Raw genomic sequence first — 22,482 nt, forward strand, 5'->3', positions numbered from 1 at the left:
GCCTAGTTTTACCTGGTGATGGGAGGGTCTTAAACTGGTCTTAGCTTTTTTAATCTTATGTACTGTACTTTTTTGAAGGATATCAAATGAATGATGACATCTATTGTTTCTTGCACTACCCTTAGAATTACGGCGCACTAACACTTTATGTGAATTTTATGGACTTTCTGTGCAATATGGAAATGACTTCCATGTGTGTATATATAATGATTTTTTGTTTACATTGGGACATTCTGATGTTTATAGTTCACTTTCAATGTATATATTTAAAGAATGGGTATGGCTTCAGGCTGTTTTTTAAATATACAAAATATACTGTAGAACAACTATATTGACACAGTGGTGATAGGTTGCACATTTGTCGCAAATTCTCTAGCACTTTCACTTTATTATATGCACTTTTATGTATTTATCAGCAATCATGATCTTAATACTTTGAAAGGGTTGTTTAGAGGCATTGTACATGATTTTAATACATTTGACAGGTTTGTTCACGTAGAGAGGTGCGGCTCACTGGTTAGAGGCGGCAGACCTGTAAGCAGAGAACGGCCCGGGACCAGGGTTCAATTCCCGACACGGCAGGGTCTTGGACTAGGGTCAACGGACTCGATAATTCTCGCCTCAGTGCCTACTCTAACCAGGAAACACACTCTGTAACTCTGGGCATTAAGCTTGCCTCATCTCTACAACGGCCCCCCACAGACGCCGGGGATGCCTGGTTTCACCCTGGAGATACCCAGAAAGGGACCATCTCACAGGGAAAACCAGGACGGGTTCCCCAGCGGTCTACAGCGCCAGGACACTCGGGTAGAGTAACAGTGCGCTTTACAAGTATCCCACATTTACATTTACATTTACATTTACATTTACATTTACATTTAGAAAGTACCACATGGTATCTGTGTTCGTAGTCCACAAGGTATTTGTCAGTGTGTCTTTATCATGAAATTAAGATATGCTATTTTATTGTATCCTTATATTTAATGGAGGCCCTAGGTGTCATCACTCATGTATGTTTTGTTGGTGCCCGTATAGTATTTTTTTCATGTTTATTGCTGAAAGTATGTGAATACATCAGAATTTCTATTGGTTGTTGCACTATATAATGATCCTAACGGGTCCAGCGCGTCATGTGATCAAGATCACGGAAATGCGGTCAAAATGCTTCAGGCTGGGCACTCGCTACTTTATTTCCTGGATACACTAATTTTGCAATAAAGGCACTGCACTTATACTCCACGCTTTGGTCCGTACCTGTTTTGTTGCTGAGGATGTGGCAGCACAAGGACTGTCGTGTGTGTATATCTATCTCTCTCTCTCTCTCTCCACTGACCATGTCATGAATGATGTAATATGTGACCTCATCAGCAGTGGATTGCTGGCGCGCGAGATATAGTGAGTACAACTAACTATATCTGAGGAATTTCAATGGTTTTGTACGAGTGAAATGTCCAGCTAATTATAACACCCCTAAAACCCATGGTTTTTTCATTTAATTTCTACGGTTTTTTAAATGCTAATTCATAACTGTCAGGTCTAAAACTTATGGTTTTGTCAGTGAATTTCAAAGGTTTTCTAAATGCTAATTCCTACGGATATCAGGCCTGAAACCTATGGTTTTTTCAGTGAATTTCAAAGGTTTTCTAAATGCTAATTCCTACCGATATCAGGCCTGAAACCTATGGTTTTTTCAGTGAATTTCGAAGGTTTTGTAAATGACAATTTTTAAATGTATTAATTGTTATATTTATTTTTTTTATACTGATTTACTACATTTTTTAAACTATTCATTTTTAAATATTTTATTTTTTTAATTAAATTGAAATTACATTATACATTACATTGCAAAATATACTTTCTTAGAATGAATTACTGTAGTTTAAATACTTTGCAAATAGGCAATAGACTTTTAAGTACAGTAGTTACAGTTGTTGCAATGGGCAACACAATTTCAAACACAATGCAACATTGACCTCAACATGAGTTTTGTAGTTAAATGCAATTAGTTACTTTATGGATTACTTCTAACCATAGGACTGGATCCTAGATTCAGTCTTTGGACATCTCCTGTAAACGGTTGAGTAAAAGTGTTTCAGTTACAGTAGTGATTTTAAGGAATATTATTGTATTTTAAAAGTTGACACAAAAAAATGTTCACATAGAATTACCAATGTTATCCTATAGCAGGAAATTCCTTTAGCAGGTAAGTAGTGCTATTGTCACTTTTTCTTACTCAGTGGTGGATCCTGGATTGAGCACTGGTGCATCTCCTGTAAACAGTTGAAAGAATGCGTTTAAGTCATACAGGTGATTTTTAAGGAATATTTTTAGTTTGTGAAATTAGACAGAACATTTTCTGGTGAAAACCAGACAATGGATTCCTATGGAAGGAAATACACTTTACTTGTAAGTATGGTTAGAATTACTTTTCAGGATCAGTACTGGGCTCAAATATGCAGCACTGAGGTTTCTCCTGATAACAGGTGAGTACATCGGAATTTGTTGTTCGGCTGATTTTAGGGGAATATTTTAAAGTTCCAAAACTCCACACTTAGAAGAATTTCCAAGTGAAACCAGTCAATGTTACCCTATGGAAGTAAATTCACTTGGCAGGTAAGTAGTGTTATCGTTACTTTTTCTTACTCAGTGGTGTATCCTGGATCCAGCACCGGTGTATCTCCTTTAAACAGTTGAAAGAATGCGTTTAAGTCATAGAGGTTTTTTTTTGTTTTTTTAGGAATATTTATAGTTTGTGAAAATAGACACTTAGAAACGTTTCTGCTGAAAACCAGACAATGGAATCCTATGGAAGGAAATACAAGTTACTGGTAAGTATGGTTAGAATAACTTTCCAGGGTTAGTGATGGGCTCCGTCCATCATCCCCTTTTGTAGGGCTAAAAGAAGCAGCACTGAGGTCACTCCTGATAACAGATGAGTGAATCGGAATTCGTAGTTCGGCTGATTTTAGAGGAATATTTGTACGTTTCAAAAATCAACACTTAGAAACTTTTCTGCAGAAAACCACACAATGGTTTCCTATGGAAGGAAATACAAGTTACTGTAAGTACGCTTAGAGTTACTTTTCATGGTCAGTGCTGGGCTAAAAGATGCCGCACTGGGTTCTCTCCTGATAACAGGTGAGTAAATCGGAATTCGTATTTCAACTGATTCTGGAGAAATATTTGTAAAATGGTGAAGGAAGGGGGCGGGGACTGAGGTGACATGTGTGCAAACACGCCCTGTGGCGCGTTTTAAGTTGCGTGATTAAGTGCCCTTGAATCCTGAGGTCCCCTGGGGGCCAACTAGCCCACCAGTTACCTCCAGTATGCGCCAGGAGGCTGCATTGCAGAGCAGTGTTCAGAGGCCACGCCGTTTTTACAATACTCAGCAGCGCAGCTCTGTGGTGCATACTGGAGGTAGCTGGTGGGCTAGTTGCCGCCCAGGGACCCTCAGTATTGACAAGGAAGTAATTCCCCAACTTAAACCGCGCCACAGGGCGTGTTTGCACACATGTGAACTCAGGCCCCGCCCCCTCCCTTAACTACTTTGCAAACACGCCCCGTGCCGCATTTTAAGTAGCAGGATTAACTCCCCTTGAATACTGAGGGTCCCTGAGGTGCAACTAGCCCACCAGCTACCTCCAGTAAGCGCCACAGAGCTGCTTTGCAGAGAGGTGTAAAAGGGGGCGTGGCCTCAGAACACCACTCTGCAACGCAGCTCCCTGGCGCATACTGAAGGTACCTGGTGGGCTAGTTGGCCCCTAGGGGACCTCTGGATTGAAGAGGAATTAATTCCCCAACTTAAAACGCCCCACAGGGTGTGTTTGCGCAGACATCACCTTAGGCCCCTCCCCCTACCTTCACCACTGTGCAAACGCGCCCCGTTGCACGTTTTAAGTTGGGGGATTAAGTCCCCTTGAATCCTGCGGTCCCCTGGCGGCCAACTAGCACACCAGGTACCTCCACTAAGCACCACAGAGCTGCGTTGCAGAGAGGTGTAAAAAGGGGCGTTGACTCAGAAAACCTCTCTGCAACGCAGGCCCCTGGCACATACTGGAGGTTCCTGGTGGGCTAGTTGGCCCCCAGGGACCCCCAGTATTCAAGGGGAATTTGTTGCCCCTGTGCAAACGTGCCAAGGGGCGCGTTTGCAGAGTGATGCTGGTAGGAGGCGTGGCCTCCGGCCCGATCCCGTTTTTTTTTTTTTTTTTTAAACGGGGGGCTGTATAGCCCCCCTTCTTTTTCTAATTTATTGGCCCTGGGCACCCCAGGGCCTGCCCCCAATTTTTAATTTAAAAATAAATAAATCAGGAAGGGGGCCTCGTGGCCCCGCTCCCGAGGCCTTAATTTGCCCCGGGACCCCATTCCCCGGGGCATCGCCCTTTTTAAAAAAAGATATATATTTTTGAGGGGGGCTGCCTTACCCCCCCCCCCCCTCCTATGGCCAGTTCTGGCCCGGGGACCCCATCCCCTAGGCCGTTCTTCTTCCTTTTTTTTCTTTCGAGGGGGGCGGTGTGGACCCCCTCCCGGGCCGCTACTAGCCCCGGGAACCCCATCCCCCGGAGCTGGCCCTCTTCGTTGGGAACGGTGGGGCGTCCCTAATCCCCCCACGGTCCTGCCGGCTCCCCGCCTCCTGCGACAGCCGGCATTTCTTTTCTTTATGGGGAGCAGCTAACATGCTGCTTCCCATATGGAAAAGCAATTTGCTTTGCTTCATTGAAGCGAGAGCAGGGAAAAATGAAGCAAAGCAGTTTGCAATGGCTGGGTGGGAGCCGCGAGGCTCCCGCCATGCCTTTGCAAACAGCAGTGTACTGGAGGTGGGCACCCCGGGACACTGCAGGAGCCGGCCCTGGGGGGTGGCGGTCCACAGGGCCTGTACAAGGCTCCAGGAGGGGGGCCGTGCGGCCCCCCCCTCCCACATTTTTCAGAAGCCCCGATGGGTGGCGGTCCCCGGGTATGGGGGGGCCTGAGAGCCCCCCACCCAATTTTCTTAAGCCCCAGGGGTGGCAGTCCCCGGGGCTGCGGGGGGCCCCTTGAGCCCCCCGCATACATTTAGTTCTTGCCCCAGGGGGTGGTGGTTGTCCCCCGGGCTGGGGGGGGCCTGAGAGCCCTCCCGCATACATTAAAATCGAGCCCCGGGGGGTGGCGATCCCCAGGGCTGGGGGGGCCTCATAGCCCCCCCGCATATATTAAATTAGAGCCCCGGGAGGGGGTGGCGGTCCCCAAGGCAATGTGGTGGGGTTTGGGGACCATCCCACACTTTTTTTCCAATAATGCCCCCTGGATTTGGCCGCCCCGGGGGCAAATTTACATATTTTCTGCGGAAGACCGCGTTTCTTCTTTTTTTTTTTTAATATGGCTAGGATTCGCGGATCCTACGCAAATCCCGCAATTAAAAAAAAAAAAAAAGGTTTTGGGCCCTGGGGGTCCTTGTGGGACTCCCTGAACAGGCCTAGGGGGTCAGGGTGTGTCTACCCTGCCCCCTTTTCGCGGCGTTTGTAGGCACAAGATGGCTGCCAACACTTCTTGATTTTGACAGTTGTCAGCCAATGAGCATTCAGTTCGTGCACGGCAGGGTGCTTGTAGGCTGCGCATAGGGTACCCGGATAGATCCGCGGAACCACTGCGCCCATAGATATATAAATTACTTTAACCGTAATTTTCTCAAAAACTACTGAACAGATTGACACCAGATAAGCGAAAGGCAAAAGTCGGAACTGAGGACTACCTCTCTGCCAAATTAGGTGTAATTCCGTTCAGCCGTTCGGGCTGTAGCCGTGGCTAAAGTTCCTATGGGAAATTGCATCAGGAAAACATGTTTTGGGACCCCCTTTTTTCTCGCCCCCCGCTTGACCAATCACCCCCACATTTTGAGGGAAGGAGTGAAACTGAGCTGGGCAAAAGTTCGGAAACTTTTGCGCAGATTCATCAATCGGCGCTAAAGTTATTGTCCATAGAATGTTGCGGATTTCCTATGGATAATAGGTCCTAACTATATCTACCTACTGGCGACTGCCAATAGTTAATATCGCTATTTATATATCTTTATATAGATATATACTCCAAAGCGAACTTCTGTAAACCCAGAAAGAGGCACGGACACCTTGGAAAGTTGTAGCAAATATCTTTAAAGACTGCACAAGCAAAATGTTTCAGATTTCGCCTTGATCAGGCAGCTAATTAATATGTGAAACCACAAATGTTTATTCTGGTGCCCACTGGGGTTTGTGAGCATTATTTTATGAACATTGGATTACTTGGAACCGGGGTAATAACACAGCTCAAGTGTAAAACTAAAGGTTCCAGTATGCATTGCAAATGTGACTGACTTGAAAGGCCTTGCATGCAGTTATGGCGCCTGAGAGCTTTTCTGCATAACCAGGGCAAAGCCCATGAAGGAGTTGTCTGCTTCGAAACGCGTTGGCTGAATACTTTTTTCTGGAGCAAACACCTTGGTTTCAACTTTGAATAAATGGTTGTTTTACCAAATTGGCTGCCGAGTGCTCCCTCGCATCAGGACATCTATATATCCATTTTTTTTTTACACATCTTCACCAAAAGTGTGCCGTTAATTCTTGTGTATGGAGTGTTTCGGGGCGATCCGTCAAGTGGGGGCTGAGAAAAAGGGGGTTGGGGGGACAAAAAAGTGATTTTCCAATGTTAATTTCCATAAGGGCTTTGAACATAACCACAGCCTGAACCGCTGGACAAAATGACACCAAATTTGGCTGATAGGTAGCTTTTGGTACGCTGATTCCGATATCAGGTATTTGGTGTAAATCTGTTCATTAGTTTGCGAAAAATTAAAGCAAATCCAAATTTGTATATCTACGACCATGAAGCCTTCACGAATAATGACAAGCTTGTGCAGAGATCTGCAGTGCTCTGATTGACTGCCATTGCTTCACCCAAGCCCAAACAACAAATACCCTAACCCCTGTAGCCTTGGTCCTCGGGCTCCAGAGGCAGGGCAAACATAATTGCTAAGATCTCTGTCAATTTGAAGGAAAAAAACAAGCGTGATCTCTCAGACTTGCTTTTAATGATGTCATCAGGTTGTCCATGTCCCAGGGCATGTGTATTTTATTAAAATAAGGAGGGGGCGCATGGGGCCCCACTCCAAGGGCTTATTTTAGCTCAGGTTACCACCACTTCTCCAAGACTATTGTTTATATCGAGCGGGGGTGAGGGCCCTGGGGCTCATTGTTAACATTTAGATGGGACGCACAAACACCCCCACACTCACCTTCCCCCCCTCCCTTAACCACCTGACCTCAAGGACCACCACATCCCTGGGGATAGTAATAAAAAGAATTGGGTGGGGGAGGCACACGGACTCCCCCAGCTGCAGGTAATGCCACCTCCCCAGGGCCGGCTCACAAATAACAAAGAAGGGGGGGAGCACGCACCCCCCCTTCCTGTAGCAACTAAGGGTTCTGGGGACCACCACCCACCAGAGCTGGCTCCTGCTATGTCCCAGGGTGCCCATCCCGGGACATAGCTGTTTGCTTTTGCATGGCGGAGCTTTCACTGCTCCTGCCAAGCAAAAGCAAACAGCTGCCAAACAGATCCCGCTTGCTGGAAGCAGATTTTTCATCTCTTTTCCTGCCCACAGACATGCGGCAGGGAAAGAGATGAAAGGATTGCTTTTGCACGCAGAGAGATGGTTTTCCAACAGCTCTCTCGTGCCTTAGAAATGTCCGCTCCTGCATGAGGAGGAGCCAGCTGCGACCGCTTGGGCATTAAGGTTCCTTCTGTGGTCTCATAGCACACTGGGTGCCCTGGGTGGGCTCCAGGGAACCCAGCAATATGTATCTGGGTCCCCGGGGAATGGGGTCCCTTGGGCCATAATCAGCCAAGGGAGCGGGGGTGCTCTCTCCCTTCCCCAATTGATTCTTAGCTGGGCCCTGGTGGATAAGGTCACTGGGGCACAAATCAGCCCAGGAAGGTGAGCGGTGCAACCCCTACACCCATTAAGTTGTGGCTAGACCCCGGGGTTGGGTCCCCAAGCCTTTCTTGCCCTTATGATCATTTCACAAAAACTAAACCTCAATGGGAAGCACTTACAAATATAACCATAGCAGGTGCCCCCGTTGAAGCTCCACTTCTGAAAGTGACAAATGATCTTAACTCCTGGGCATGGCAAAGGCAAAGCAAGCATGTTTTCTCAGCTATTCCACATTGAAAAACGATCTGAAATCCTTCGTGGAGGTGACTGCATCCTTGATCTATTGGAGCACAATCTGTATGCGAGTGTAACAAGTGGATTCTATGTTGTCCTGTCCCGGCAGGAGCAGAACTTTTTTTTAAGTTGCTAGGAGTATGCAAATGTGCAAATCACCTGGATGCTTCCCCATTTGGCTACATCCACCTTGGTCGTATCAAAAGAGCTTCCTGTCATGCCAGGATGATGGGCCGCTTAACAAGCTCCCCTGCAGGCCAAGCTTGGAAAAAGAGTAGGTGGGGTGTCTTTGTGGCCTAATCAACCACACAGCCACTGACACACCCACACAGACACTGACACACCCACACAGACACTCACACACTCAGGCACTCGCATACCCAGGCACCCACTCACAGACCCCTACAGCCACTCACACATCCACTCTTAGACTCATTCAGACATCCATGCACCCACTCACAGGCCCACTCAGACACTCCTGCACTCACAGACTGACTCACACTCATGGAGGCACTCGCAAACCCACTGTGACACTCTCGTACCTACTCACAGTCCCACTAACACACTCAATCTGACACTCCTGCGCCCACTCACAGACCCAGTAGGATTATGCAGCCAGACCCATACAGACACTCGCACACCTACCCACTCACACCCATTAAGACACTTTCTGGGGTAGCCCCAACCTTAATCACCTCTTCTGTCCTCTCACACCAATCCAGATCCATCTCCCATTCTACAACACTCGGGGGGAGATTTGCACCCCAACTTCTTGCAACATTGCGTTTTGCCCCGCCAGCTGCAACCATCGACCAAATATTTTCAAAGTGAAGCCAATCCTCCACCCCCTTCAACGCTAATAATAGCAATTTGGTGTTGGGAAGCACCTTTAGGGACACAGCCCGGGACATAACGCCGGTTACCCTTCGCCAGGATGACTGGGCACTCCCATAGGATATGGAAGAAGGTGCCCTCCTTAGCGCATCCCCTAATGCACTGCAAGGTGTCAGCTGTCCCAATCCTATGCAAAAGAGTGCTGGAGTAATGTGACCTATGCAGGATTTGAAGTAAGACTAGTCTGAACCGGGCTCAACTTGCAGTTTCCTGGTACCCTGGAGAGCCTCAACACAGTCGCAGTCATCAATTCCTCTGAGGTCTTCCGGCCAAGGGTTTCATTGGGCTCCCAGTAGGTCAGGCGAGTTTATCAAATTCCTATAAATCGTGGAAACCCCTGTATCGGGTATGGGTTCGGTGAGCAAGCAGTCTTTCAGTGGTGATGCATCTGGCAGGTGTGTACCCTCATGAATATGCACATGCTGTGCATAACCCAACTGAAGATAGCAAAAAAATCCAGTTTCCGCCAACTCATATTCCTGACGGAGGGCCTCAACCTTATCAGGGATTCATCTCTCCACACGTCACCCAAATGCTCTACACCTTTTGTCGCCCATCGGGAGAAGTCTGTTAGAGTGCCAACTTCACGGAGCAGGTTACTATGCCACAGAGGAGTCTGCGCTGTCAATTTATCTTTATAACCCACATACCTATCAGCCTCCCTCCCAATTCTTGTGTGGTGGCAATTTATTTTCCAGTTTCTAACGGTAGAGGCCTGCCTCATAGTCTCCCACTGTCATTATTTCCGTGTTGGCACAATAGACTTGTTTCTGTCTGAGAAGACCCAATTGTTGACCACCAATAGCTGTGAGGCCCAGTAGTATTTCCTAACGTCTGGAATTGCGAGCCCCCGTCATAAACCCCCTAGGAGTTTGCCTTGTGCGATTCGTGGTGCTCTGCTATTTCCACAGAAGTAAACGGAGTTCATTTTCCACTTTTCGAAATAACTGCATCAGAATCGAATATGGTGTGTTCTGGAGCACATATAGGAGTCGTTGAGGGTCATTTTATAGAGCGCTGTCCTACCTATTAAGGATAATGGCAGGGTGCGCCAGTGTGTCACATCAGCGAGTAGTCTCTCTAATTGGGGGAATAGGTTTCTCTGTATGCACAAACGTTGATCACTGATCACATAGATATCGTAATACCTCGGTCATCACTGGTGCAGTGCATTCGGTCAGGAGCCGCGGCTGGACTCCTGACAGGGGGATGACGATTGAATCTGACCAATTGATTTGATATCTGGAGTAGCTACGGAAGGGATAAAAAGTATTTAAGATCCTGGTGATGAAAAAAACGGTCTTGTGGCATATAGTAAGACATCATCGGCAGATAGGGGGACACGTTCCTCCCATCCTTCGTCTGCTCTAATTCCTTATATCAATGGGTCCTGGTGAATCCAGGTCGCTAATGGCTCAAGTGCCAAGGCGAAAATCAGGGGCAAGAGTGCTGGATAACTTTGTGTAGTGCAAAACCACAGGACGTTATCCCATTAACTCGCACCTGGGCTCTAGGGGCAGTTGAAGATTCTTACTAGGAAAATATATGAAGTCACATTTTGGTCATATAGCCATTTACAATCATAACTTTTAAAATTATTGAAATCAATGGTTTATTCGTATTTTTATTCTATGTGATCTTAAGAGTTAATTGTGAATTTTATTATAACTATTGAGTTTTAAATTGTATTGCTAACTGTCATGGGCTGTTATGGCTGAAAACAATAAAGATTTGATGCGATTTGTGAATACTATCCTGTCCCATCTGCACAAGAAGTATTTCAGTTTTGCCTGACTGGCGAAAGTAATCCTATTTGCTGTAAGTAAAAACCTTCACCACCTCCTGATAGTATTTTTTTCAGTAGTTTTAGTGAAAACTTGGGAAACTTGTTGGCTACCAAAAAATATAGCGGACTTACATTTTAAAAGTTTTATGTTAAGATTTTTATGTTAAGCACTTGCTTATGTTATGCTATGTATATTGGGATTTTAGAGCCAAAACAATGCCACTTATTTTAGATTGAAACCTTTTAGATGAAATAACCTATATGAAGCTGTGATTTGTCATTGTCATGTTAAATGCATGAAACCTTTGGTGTTGTAAAACATAATGTTTCTTTGTTTTAGTTGCATTGAAATAAAGCAACAAAAAAAACCCATACAATAATAAAATTATTCGGTATATTAATAAAATGTTTTCTGCTCTTGCAGATCTTTATAAGAGAATTTTGGAAACCACTATGACTCCCACTGGAATAGATACTGCTATACTGTATCCTATTCTGTTGTCATCAGGACTTCCTAGGGAAACCTTGGGACAAATATGGGGATTAGCAAATCGGACCACTCCTGGAAAACTTACTAAAGAAGAACTGTATACTGTCCTGGCTATGATCGCCATTTCTCAGGTATAGAACTGATCCACTTGCTTAAAACAAATTATTGCATGTCCTCTGTTGTGTTGTTGGTACAATCATTTGAACACTTTGCAGAAAATCATGAAATCAGTTTTAGAAAGGCTAAAATAATTGTTGGAAGTGCTTATTGACCTTTGTTTAGGTGGTTTTGTATATTCTGTCTGGGCTAGAACCATCAAGGCCGATTTTCCGAACTTGTAGCTCTCTGTTGCTAATATTAATATTTACTCTTTACCCCCACTCTTTTCAGACTGACTTAGAATGCCTGACATGCAGACCAGAAAAAGCTGTTCCTCTAGAAAGCAGGCATTTTCTTTGTTATTTATTTTTTATCGTTGTATTTCTTCACAGATTTCACATGATTGGTATTTCCATCAACTGTCTTAGTGCAGTTGACCGTTTTGTTCCCACCTATCCACAGGAAGCCAGAGAAGGCCTTCTCCTGGGGCTCAAGCATTTTTGGACATTACCTCTGGTTTTGCTTTTCAGCATTCCTGTAAGAGATCCATTTGCGTTAAAAATGTGCTTTGTTCCTCTATGCATGTCGTCAAAGATGGTTTTACAAGCTGATTATCACTTGATATTCAAATAACATCTGATACTACAGGTGACAAGTGACACTAATGACATCCTGCTACTGACGTCATTCCATGACACCAACGGTCTTATTTAGATAGGGAGGATTTGGGACCGGATGAAGTACCTTGTTCGACTTCACCTACCTGTACCAGTGGGATTGCCAAACAATCCAGTTTGCGACCCAAAATGGTCTATGAAGAAGGGAAATCCTTATGCCATAAACAACGGTAGCCTTTGAAGCTTCCCCTTCGTGGACCCTGCCCATCCTGAGGGAGGAGGCTTGGCGCCTCGTCCCAGGAGATGCATTGTTTCAGGCACCCGAGGGCAGCAGGCTCTCGACCCAGGGTCCAGAAACATGTCTGGTGGTGGCAGCTGAAAGCAGCCACTGAGCCTGGACACCTGTGGTAGGTTAGTTTTCAGGGGGCATCTCTAAGATGCCCTAAGTGTACATTTTTATTTAAATCACACTCTGGCATCAGTGTGGGTTTAATGTACTGAGAAGTTTGATACCAAACTTCTCAGTTTTCAGTGTAGCCATTATGGAGCTGTGGAGTTTGTAATGACAAACTCCCAGCACCATATACTCTTAATGGCAGCACTGCACTTACAGTGTCTAAGAATGGACTTAGACACTGTAGGGGTACAGGGCTCATGCACCTGCACCCTCACCACTGGTATGGTGCACCCAGTATAGGGGCGACTGATCTATGACAGGACAGTGGGTTGTAGGCATGATACAAAGGGATGTGTGCTATGTCGAATCTTTACTTTGTTCTGCACCAAAACACTCAGCCTGCAGTGTGTGTGTGTGAAGGTACAGGACCTCTAAGGGGTTGGCACAATAAGTGCTGCAGCCCATAGAGGCCTTCTCTGGTCACAGTGCCCTGGTACCTGTGGTACCATTTACCAGGGGCTGATCTGTGGCCAGAGATGCCAATTGGGTTTAGGTTTCAATGCAGTTTTAGAGAAAGAACATAGGCCATGGTTAGCAGGAGCCGAGTGCACACTTAGTCCAAGCACTTCAGGCAAAAATGGGGGCAACAATGTAGAAAGAAGGCACTTTCTCACAATAAACACTTGTAAGTGCCTCTGTTAGACCGGTCAGCCTAGGGTGGTCTTCCCCTACATTTTTTGCCCTTTTTGCCTCCTACTGGACCCATATTTTTGTTGGACATTAGGACTCTGGGCCCCTTACCCCTGCTAAACAGTGCTGAAGTGCAGGTGCTATCCTTTAAAATCATGATGACCCTAGAGTATCAGCTAAAGGCCCTGCTACTAAAGTGAGGCCTACCCTTCATTTGCATACTTGTAGTCTGCATGTACTGGGACTTTTTGCTACTGTAGCCTTTTGTTCCCAGTTGACAGACAGTCAGGTAGGAAAGGGAACACCCCAGAGCCTCCTGGATTTTTCCAGTGAAATTTCCAAACCCCTAAATCCTTCCAGAAAGGGCCGCACCCTCCCCGTCACCTGACTTTAGGGTATATTAGCAAGGGGTCTTGCCACACATCCCTGTTACACTACTGGACCTGGAGACCAGCCCGGGCCCCTGAACGCGCTGCGTGCCTGCAGAAGGAAGCACTACCTGCACGGTGCTCTAAAAGCACTGGGGGAAGAAGCGCTGATCACCTTGAACTCACTGCTGCTGCCCGAGGATTGTAACTAACCTGGAAGTGCTGGGAGCCTGAAGTCCTCGCCAACGCCCAGGGCCGGAGTGCTCCGTGCCGCTGGGGATGGGAAGTGTTGGGGCCCTAGTTATCCCCTGCAGGCCGGGGCCTCCAACTTCATAAGTCCACGGAGTCCTGTCTGCCAACATCACCGCTGCGGCCTGGGTGCCTCGGAAGCCCTGGGTACACCATTGCAGGCAAGCCGGGAAAGCTGCGCTGGGATTGGCTCCCGCGCCGGGTGTTGCCTATCACCCAGGGGGCTTGTCCTGAGGCCCTGCCCTGGAAGAACTCCAGAAGGGCTGGCCCGCCCTCCCTGCAGCGCCAACTGGGACAGAAGCCCCGGAGTCAGAGGAGCCTCTCCCCAGGGCTACATCCGCTCCCCAGGTAACGAATGTCCAGCGCTTCAGAGCCCACCCGTTGTCTGGGGTGGAGGCTGAGGGGAAGTCGCTCTTCCTCCAGAGGCTGCCAGGGGCTGTATAAACCCCATAATGGGCCCCCAGTAACTGCCGCAGCTTGAAATACATACCGGGGGCACTGCTGACACAGTGGCCGTATCCTTGCTATAATTGCGGCGGGGCACAGCTATGCTGTAGGCCTAACCTCTGGTGGCAGGTTTCCAATTCGGGATTGCACCGAGACCGCTCTGGCCTCATAAACGTTAAGGAACGCATACCCTCATCGGACTGCTGCTCCCATAGCCCTGATCAGCCTTGGGGACCCCGTGTTAAATATCTCCTGACTGGGGCTGATTGGGATAGTTCCAGCACATGGTTTTCTTTGATTATGCATAATTGAGACTAAATGGGTGATTCTCCATGAACACTGGCCTAAAGAGTCCCCCAGGAAGACTTTCTGAGCCTGGAGAGACAGTTCCTACCAGCCTATTTTGGAACAGAGCGCACAGACTCATTTCCCATGATGCTACTTGCCTTAAAGACCTTATTACCGAAAGCCTTTGTTTTTTCTATATGAGGAATCTACTATTTGTGGGATCTTGCATAAGTTTTAGATAAAGATACCTGCATTTTTATATAAAAACTGGTGTGGGATCCTTTCATGGGTGCTTTTACTCTGTCACTGTAGGTGTATGTTGCACAAGTACTTTACACATTGCCTCCTGCGTTACGCCTTCCTGCTCTGCGCCAGGGTACCCCGTCTGAAGCAGTGGTCCCTACTTGGACTAGGGTGCATACCCCTGCCAACTAGAGACCCCGGTTCTAACCGCCTCAATGTAATAAAGTATCAAATTACAGCAATTTGGATCTTGTAGTAATGGACAACTTGTTCACACCTGATAAGTTCATTACAACACTATGGATTAGTGTATCTGTCTCAGCTGACTAACTCATGATTTTGATCAGCCTTTTACAAAATCTTTTCCAGTGAAGGTTTAGGCTCACTCTCTCCTTGGACTTGAGTTTAATTTCTGCTGTTTCTTTGGCGGAACATTGTGCCAGGTAACTTGCAAACAATCTAGACTGTCTGTACCAATGAAGGTAGTAATTCTAATGTATGTTATTTACTGCACTTACAAATTGCACAAGTGTGCTATGAAGAACATTTAATTGTTGTCAGTCCCATGAAATTGCAAAATGAGAGAAGAGGCTCTGCAAGTTTCAGTATCATTCCCCTTGGATGTTCCTTCTCATGTACATTTCGAAATAAGGCCGCCCGTGTCCTTGCACTTATTTCCACATGCTTGCCTTCTAAGAAGTTATCTCCCTTTTATAGCGGGACAGCTCTCACAGTGCAGAATACTGCTGTAACTTGTCCCAGTTTCTGCAGCTCATCAGAGCTTCAAGGCAGCAGAGTTTGGACTGCCATTACACCTTGGGTTCTGTGATCCCCCGCAAATCCCTTTTGGCACATTCCTAGATTTGGTTCACTGTGGCGATTCTTAATTGACAGACTTTCCCTTCTTTCGAGAGGACAGTGGTCATCAGCCATAAGATGTACAATTTTCTTAATCAAAATAGCGGTCTCTTCTTCTTGAATGAAGGGACTACTGTGACTACGTACATCCAGCATTGATGTGGATGCCAGTGCCAGGGTCATAACTCCAGCCGCACTCTGGGGTGCCACTTTACCCTTACCTATCAGCAACTTGAGGTCATAAATGACATCCCAAGGGGTGTCCACTCGTCGGACAAATCTAATTTGTCCTTCCTCATGACATGTTGAAGCTGAAGGCAATCTTCTGTGTGCTGAAATGATAAAAAACATTGTTACCCTCTACTTTGTGAGAAAGCAAGAGGCACCATCACTGCAACTCTTCCAGCAACCCTGCCATGTTTTTGGTGGTCATCCTAAATCGATAAGTAAACCTCCCAAGCAGATATCTCCACTTTCCTCATGAATGAAAACATCACCATCTCCAAGCCAGATAAGCTTGATAAGTTTAGACTTTTTTTTACCACTAATCTGTACTCTCGATATGAATAAACAGGTGAGCTGTATTACAGAAGTTAGAGGAAGCGTGACCATCATGCCCCTACTCAACCTATTTCCTCTTAGAGAAATTCAGGTACTGCCAATGTTGTTCACTTATCTCCATGGCAGATTTTGCCCCACTGATTTTGTCTTTAATATGCTCCATGTATTTTAAGATGGATCAGATCTTCCATCGATGGAGGGTGAAGCTCCTGTCCAAGGAAAGAGGATAGATGCATCCTTCCTGTCCCAACCTCACCCGTCTCCCAAATTGAGCGCATGGTTCCTCTGGTGTTAAGTTTTATCACCTCTTTGCTGAAAACCAGTGCTCAGAACAAAAACAAAAAAAAAATTGGACCAGGCCAAGAGATGAGTTTGCCTGTATGTTCAGTAGAGATCTCATGACGTTCTCTCAACGTTGACTAAATCAGGTTTTCAGGTATACATTTGCGGAAACTACCTTGTGCTGTTTGTATTTCTGAGAACAGAGATGGAGAGTCTTTCTTCACAAAGAGGTCCCCCAACAGCACCCCGAAGAGACATATACATCAATTTCCTCAGATCAGGTACCACAGGGGCTTGTGATATGAAACTTCTCATGGAAGAATTCTTTCTTGATGGTTATATCTGTGCATTTGATAAATGAGCTATTAAATAAATGTGCTTTAGTACATTGTATTCTAGCAGAATAAGATGCTTCTGGGAACCAGCAGACTTTGGTCAACTTAGGGTCAAGTTTCAGGCAAAATTCAGGTGTGCGAAGTGGCCAGTAGTGCCCTATTTAAGCTTGTGCAGTTTAACTTCTTCTACAGAGCATATTTGACTCCACAGCGCTTGCATAGAGCTTATCCGACGGGCCCAGTGGTTTGCACTAGGTGTGGTGTAATCCCAGCAGATTTTGGACATGTTGTGTGGCACTGCACACAGCTACAGACGTTTTGGAGTGAGGTACATCAGGAGGTGCGCAGGGTGACCAAGGTGACTGTCGAACTTACCACCCAACACTGCTTACTGGCGCTGTTGTCTCTTCCCAGAAAGGGGAGAAAAATGTGCTACCCTGGGCAGGCCCCACCTTACAGACTCTATTTAAATGGAGTGCTGAATTCTGGAATGGACGGCTACGGAGGAGTGCTGGCTCCGGAAAGGACACCCTGACCATCACGACCGTGAGGACTGGGGTAACTTAATGGTAACCTAATGAATACGTTGGGTGGACACGATGAAGGCCTGAGAAACAAAGCAGAATTAGCCACCGCGGAAGGGGGAGATGCAACCGCAGCTGTGATAGCCCACTCTGAGACTGAGCTGGCTGATCACCTGCCTCTTTCACATCCACACTCACCTGCTCTCTCCACCATGAGTGGGTCCACTTCAGAATCTAGACTAGATACACATGACCCTCTCACGAAGCGCGGGTCAGTATGTGGAGGCCTATTTTTGATTAGTCCCCCGGTTTCCTTGCTCTCACCTGGAAAATCCTGATTCTGCGCTTACCACACATCAATAATTGAACATGCTGCACTTTTTGTTTTTAATATTGTCTTGATAATTGAATAACCACATTTTTAAAAATAAAAACCGTGTCGGGCAGAATTACTTTTTACTGAGGATATTGATCTCCACATAATCTTTTCACCTGCTCGCTTGCTAGCTAACCAGGTACCCCTGAATGGAAAGTCACAGGTGGACAATAAAATCTCCAACTCCGTCTGAGTCGAGGGGATGAAAAGGCCATTGGAGGCTATAGCACCACAATGGGACCCTAGGGTTTTAAGGGTTAAAAAAAAGAGACTGGATATAAGTTTTCTCCATGAAACACTGCCTCGTGTACAGGAAGAATCCATTCCTTCACATGCTACAGAGCATAGTCATTTGGGTAAGGATGATTTTGCTATGCCTGCGACTACAAAAGCAGCGGCCCTTTGCATACAAAAGAAATACAGGACATCCATGTAGTGAAGAATACGTCTACACAACGTGGCATCAGTTAAGTCGGTTTAGTTCCACGAAATGAAGGCAGCTTGACAATAACCCGGGTAGCTCCCAACAGCTTCTCAACCGTTCCCCAGAGAACCTTGCCCTACCCGCATTCCAAGAACCCGCCATCACCTCAAATTCCAGATCCGCCCAAAAATACCCTTGTAGATCCATTTTGTGACCTGAGTAACCCCCGGATAACAATATCTTTTCACCCCACATATCATTGAATAAGGTCTTGCCAATAATACTGTTCCTAGCACATAAGTGAACCAACATAACTATCGATTTATCATTAATTATCTGAAAGAAATAGGTTAGAGTTAGATTCCTTACCTTAGAATATCCCCAGGCGTCAGACTGGATCCGGAAAGTTTTGCGTAGCAGTACCCCTGCGCGTCGGTATGCATCGTCTGCGGCTCCGCGTCCGTCGTCGGCGTCGTGATCGCCTGGATGAGGTCGTCGGAGTACTTAGACGCCGCCCTCGCGCGCTGACGTCAGTTCTTCTTTTTTCCGCGCCAGCAAGCGCAGATCTGGGAAGAGCAGTACTCCTAGTCAATTTTTTACTAACTTTTTGATCTCTTTTGAATCCTTCTAGAGTCGATTCGTGGTGCCGGTAGGGATGCCCTGGTTCAAACCCTGCGAGGATTGTCACCGCTTGATGTCGGTGACCAACCCCCACCGTTGGTGCCTTTACTGTCTCTGGGCCGACCACGATGACAAGTCGTGCCCCAACTGCCGGGCCTTGACCTCGAAGGCTAGGCGGGAGCAGTCCCATAAGTGTCTCGAGCTCAGGCAGTTGGCCCAGTGCCGCTCAAGGTCCCGGTCAAGGAGGAGGTCGAGGGACCGGTCGCGGGGCCACAGTCATCGCCGCTTGACGAGTCAACACCACTCTTCTGGCTCCAAGTCCTCAGGTAAGTCGAGGCACAAGAAGTCGAAAAAGCGACTTCGCTCTTCCAACTCCCCCTGACCCTCGCGCGATGCGGCCGGTGGTTCGGGCCACCCCGCGTCCAACTCCATACCCGCCGGTCCCTGGGCTGCACACAACGCCGGAGGAGAATAGTGCATTCCTCATGGCTAAGAGGTCGCGCTTCCCTCCGTCGGAACCCACCGAGGCGCCTTCGGGCCCCGCGGGTCCGTCTGGTGCTCCGGCCCCGGTGCCGTCGACTACTCCGGTCCCGATGCCGCAGGGCTCCTCAGGATCCAGGCCTGGATCTCTGATGTCGCTGGTCGTCACCAAGGGTGTCGCCCCCAACGCCGTCCCCGGACGATGTCGTCCACGGTCCGGATCCGGCGTTGGACCGCCACTGCCCGGCGCTGTCTTAGACGCTGATCGGTGAGCCCTTCACCGATGACCCGGCTCCATCATTTATTCCTGACTATCAGGAGATGGATGACAAGGGGGAGTAGGAGGGGTCTGAGGACCCTTTAGCACTACAGTGCCAGTTGAGCCAGGACTGGGCAGATGAGCTGGGGGAGGCCAGTGGTCTGGACACTTCGCACGACACTGGATTTGTCTCCCATCCTACCGTGGCTAAGGAGGAGGGGGCTGCTTACAGTGTGGTGTTGACTAGGGCAGGAAAGGCCTTGGCTCTTGAGCTCCCGGTTGCGCCCGTGAGGACTAACCTCCTCACTGAGGTGCTCAAACCGCAATTATGATATCTGGTCCCCAGTTGTTAATTGGAAAGACGCTACAGGACAGCTATAGTGTGCTACATCTGAAATCTTGTTAAGGATGAGTGATGAATTGTGTGATGAATATATGTGTATGTTTGCTGGAATGTGTTTGGAGAAGATGTAGAGAATGTTATTAAGTGTGGATTGAGTGAAAGAAAGATGTTTGAGTTATGTGGGAAGGTTTAGGTTTGATCTGTGAATATGATTCAGTGTCTCTTTTTGATGATGGACTTATCTGTTTGTAAGGAATTTAATAAATAAACTTTTGTATCTTTCTATGATGTTGTTCTGTTAATTTTGTGGGCTGGTTATGCATTGCTGTGAGCTCAATTCTGCTATGCATAAACATTGGACTCTGTGAGCCATTTGTATAAATCAGAAGGGGCAGACATTTCTGTTTTTGGTTGATTCTGTTTTCCCCTGTCGGTCTGCCCTTGATTAGTTTTCAGGGGGCCCCTACATATTATTGATTACTCAAACCGCAGGCAAGCTCCTCGGAGCCTCTCCTGCTGTTTAATGAAGCCCTCACTGACATTCTGGTGGGCACCTGGTACAAGCCCTCTACGGGCCTTCCCGTAAGCGGAACGTGGCCCGACGCCACCGCCCGGCCCAGGCGCGACCCCAGCTTCCTGTCCGTTCACCCCACCCCTGAGAGCCTTGTGATCCAGGCCTCTACCTCCCAGACTGCATTCGCGACCGCTCCTCCAGATCGGGAATCCAAAAGGTACGATCAGTTTGGGAAGAAACTGTTCTCCTCTCTGAGTTTGGGGCTGGGGTCTGTCAACACCGCCTGCCTTTTGGGCTGTTACACCCACTCTCTGTGGGATACGGTTGCGGAAGTGCTGCCGCTATGCCCGGTGGAGGGCCAGGCAAAGCTTACCCAAGCCCTAGCAGAGGGACGGGATGCAGCATGCTATTCAATACAGTGTGGACTTGATACCACGGACTCGCTGGGTAGGGCGATTGCGACGCCGGTGGCGGTTTGCCGCCACACCTGGCTGAGGTCCGCCAACTTTTCGGGGGATGTCCAAGCCTCCCATATGGACATGCCCTTTGATGGCCGTCGCCTCTTTGGCGACAAGGCGGACAGTGCGCAGGAGCGTTTCAAGGACTCCAGGGCTACGGGCAAGTCCTTGGGCCTCGGCCAACGCCAGCAAATTTCCGCCTTTCACTCCTTTCATGGCCAAGGAAGGGGTGCCCCCACATATCCAGCTAGCCACAGGCCGCAGAACCAACCTCGGTCGCGGACGTGGTAATTGCCGTGGCGGTGTCGGGGGACACCGGCAAGGTCAGTCCACACCCGCCCCTGCAGCATCTGCCTCAATATCCTCCTAGTCTGAGTTTTCAGGCCCATTCGATGCCAGTGGGGGGCAGGGTTCGCCATCACCCCCTCCACTGGCGCTCCATCACATCGGACAGGTGGGTGCTGCAAATCGTCCGAAGGGGCTACTCCCTCCCCTTCGAGGCGACCCCTCCAGTCATGCCACCGCAGTACCACCGCATGTCGGGGGATCACTTGCGACTTCTGCAGGAGGAAGTTACGGCCCTCTTGGCCAAGGGGGCCGTCGAGCGCGTTTCTGGGCCAGAAGCAGCACGTGGTTGTTGTTCCCACTACTTTCTGGTACCCAAGAAGGGCAAAGGAGGCCTACGCCCTATCTTGTCAATGGCTTCTTCTGGAAGGAGAAGTTCAAGATGCTGACTTTGGCTCAGGTCCTAGCTGCCCTGGACCCAGAAGACTGGATGGTAGGGTTGGACTTGCAGCACGTGTATTTCCACATCCCCGTCCTGCTGGCCCATCGGCGTTACCTGCGGTTCACGGTAGGCCACGAGCACTTTCAGTTTACCATGTTCCCCTTCGGCCTTACCAGCGCCCCACAGGTGTTCACGAAAGTGATGGCGGTGGTCGCAGCTCATCAGTGCCGATCAGAGGTTTCAGGCTTCCCCTATCTCGACGATTGGTTGTTGAAGGCGGGCTCACCCCAGACTGTCGTCTCCCAGCTCCAGACTACGGCCGACCTCCAGCACTCGCTGGGGTTCACCGTCAACGTGCCACCACCCCCAACCCCTCCATTGAAGGTTGACCCGCCCCCTGCATCTAGAAGGAGGAATCAACCTATTTCAAGAGCTGCTGTTGAATTGGCAGCTTCCTGAGTGTCAGCCCCCCGCGATAGCTCCTGAGGCACACACAAATGCTGGCAGAATTTTTTTTTTATGCCTGCTAGCTAAAGTTTTACCCCTAGCTGGCCTTTAACAAATACTATATCCGCCCCTAGTTTTTATAACTCTCCCCTCCCCCCCCCCCGATTTATGCCATTCAAAAAGCGCTGCCTTTGCTTCCCTTTCAGACATAAAAAAATGTGAGTGCCTCCTCATATTATTTTCAAGCCTACTGGTTCCTGTAAATAAACTTGTGCCCCAGTATTTTTCAATGTATCAATCAATTGTCTAAGCTGCCAGCGCCTGTCCGTTGTTGGTCTACAAAAATCAGATTAAAAAAAATTGTAAATGAGTCAACAGTGACAGGCGATCTAGGACCCGCTTTCAGAGAAACAGCCTACTGGAGCAAAACGTTCCCAAAATAAATAAGAAAAGGACGTGGAAAACGGGCATCTTGCCTTCGTTGCACAAGTGGAAGTCTATGGGCTCTTTGTATTTGACAATCCCA

At 47.8% G+C, this 22,482-nt stretch overlaps 1 protein-coding gene across 1 annotated transcript in view; it reads left to right on the top strand.

Moving 5' to 3' along the window:
- Positions 1–22,482, top strand: part of SYNRG (synergin gamma) — a 550,586-nt gene that overhangs the window by 175,633 nt on the left and 352,471 nt on the right. The window contains exon 8 of the mRNA XM_078680938.1: positions 11,284–11,480. Coding sequence (XP_078537064.1) covers positions 11,284–11,480 — 197 coding nt within the window. The remainder of the gene's footprint in view (positions 1–11,283; positions 11,481–22,482) is intronic.

Source organism: Lissotriton helveticus, chromosome 3_1 (assembly GCF_964261635.1).
Source record: "Lissotriton helveticus chromosome 3_1, aLisHel1.1, whole genome shotgun sequence".
NCBI lineage: Eukaryota > Metazoa > Chordata > Amphibia > Caudata > Salamandridae > Lissotriton > Lissotriton helveticus.